The sequence below is a fragment of the Mastomys coucha genome, unplaced genomic scaffold, assembly GCF_008632895.1.
Source record: "Mastomys coucha isolate ucsf_1 unplaced genomic scaffold, UCSF_Mcou_1 pScaffold1, whole genome shotgun sequence".
NCBI lineage: Eukaryota > Metazoa > Chordata > Mammalia > Rodentia > Muridae > Mastomys > Mastomys coucha.
The window spans coordinates 18,220,831-18,222,435 of record NW_022196891.1 but is presented as its reverse complement, the minus strand read 5'-3'; the positions used below and the strand labels follow the sequence as shown (position 1 = coordinate 18,222,435).

The 1,605-nt window shown below is 48.5% G+C and overlaps 1 protein-coding gene across 1 annotated transcript in view; it reads left to right on the top strand.

Annotated features, from left to right (window-relative positions):
• LOC116069597 (DNA replication ATP-dependent helicase/nuclease DNA2-like) overlaps window positions 1-1,534 on the top strand; it is a gene marked incomplete at its 3' end in the record, with an annotated part of 10,223 nt that extends 8,689 nt beyond the window's left edge. The window contains 6 exon segments of the mRNA XM_031340369.1: window positions 89-361; window positions 364-796; window positions 799-937; window positions 984-1,303; window positions 1,306-1,442; window positions 1,445-1,534. Of these exon segments, the coding sequence (XP_031196229.1) occupies window positions 89-361; window positions 364-796; window positions 799-937; window positions 984-1,303; window positions 1,306-1,442; window positions 1,445-1,534 (1,392 nt within the window).
• Between the last annotated feature and the right edge of the window lie 71 nt (window positions 1,535-1,605).

Here is a 1,605-nt window from a genome sequence, read left to right as displayed (position 1 = left end):
TTTTGGAGGGGAAACTGGGAATGGAGAAATTTACATGTAAATAAAGAAAATATCTAATAAAAAGAAGAAGAAGAAGAAGAAGAAGAAGAAGAAGAAGATTAACACGGCAGCCGTTACCTGCTGGCTAGACAGGAACTTGTTGCCACTCCCAGAAGCAACCTTGTTTCGACTAGACCAGGAAGAAAGACACGGTGACATAAGTACCCCATTAGGAAATCTGTCCAGATTGATGGAGAACACAGATCCCAGCAAAAGACTTCGAGAATTAATCAGCGATTTCAGAGAACCTCAGTTTACAGCCTACCTCAGCTCCGTCCCCCCACACGATGTGAAGGATACAGTGGCCAACATTCTAAAGGGTTTTTGAATAAGCCCCAGAGACAAGCGATGAAGAGAGTTGTTCTTTCAAAAGACTACACGCTCATCGTTGGGATGCCAGGGACAAGAAAGACAACCACAATCTGTACCCTCGTGAGGATCCTCTCAGCCTGTGGGTTCAGCGTTCTGCTGACCAGCTACACGCACTCTGCCGTTGACAACATTCTCTTGAAGCTGGCCAAGTTTAAGATCGGGTTTTTGCGTTTGGGTCAGTCTCATAAGGTCCATCCAGACATCTAGAGGTTTACAGAAGAGGAGCTCTGCAGATCAAGCTCCATTGCATCCTTAGCCCACCTAGAAGAACTCTACAACAGTCACCCTATCGTTGCAACAACCTGCATGGGAATAAACCACCCAATATTCTCCCAGAAAACCTTTGATTTCTGTATTGTGGATGAAGCCTCTCAAATCAGTCAGCCGTATGCCTGGGCCCACTGTTCTTTTCTCGGAGGTTTGTGTTGGTGGGGGACCATCAGCAGCTTCCTCCCCTGGTTCTCAACAGGGAAGCAAGAGCTCTGGGCATGAGCGAGAGCTTGTTCAAGAGGCTGGAGCGCTGTCATGCAGCTGATCGTGCAGTACAGAGTGAAGAGGAAGATTATGTCCTGGAGCGCTGTCATGCAGCTGATCGTGCAGTACAGAGTGAAGAGGAAGATTATGTCCTTGAGCAACAAGCTCACATACGAAGGGAAGCTGGAGTGCGGGTCGGACAGAGTGGCCAACGCAGTCCTAACCCTGCCCAACTTCAAGGATGTCAAGCTGGGCCTGGAGCTTTATGCCGATTATTCTGAGAACCCCTGGCTGGCTGGAGCGTTTGAGCCAGACAATCTCGTTTGTTTCCTTAATACAGATAAGGTCCCAGCTCCAGAACAAGTTGAAAACAGTGGTGTGAGCAACATCACGGAAGCCAGGCTCATTGTCTTCCTGACCTTTTTATAAAGCTTGGCGAGCTCCTGAAAAATTGGCGGAGACTCAACATGGTGATAACCAGAGCCAAGCATAAACTGATCCTGCTGGGCAGTGTGTCCTTGCTGAAGAGCTTCCCCCCCACCCCACCCCCTACCCCCACCCCCCGCTGAAGAAGCTCTTTGACCATCTGAACGCAGAGCAGTTAATGCTGGACCTTCCATCCAGAGAGCACGAGAGCCTCTGCCAAATCTTGGGATCTAAAAATGGAAATAGAAACAATAAAGAAATTACAAAGGGAGACAACCCTGGAGATAGAAAACC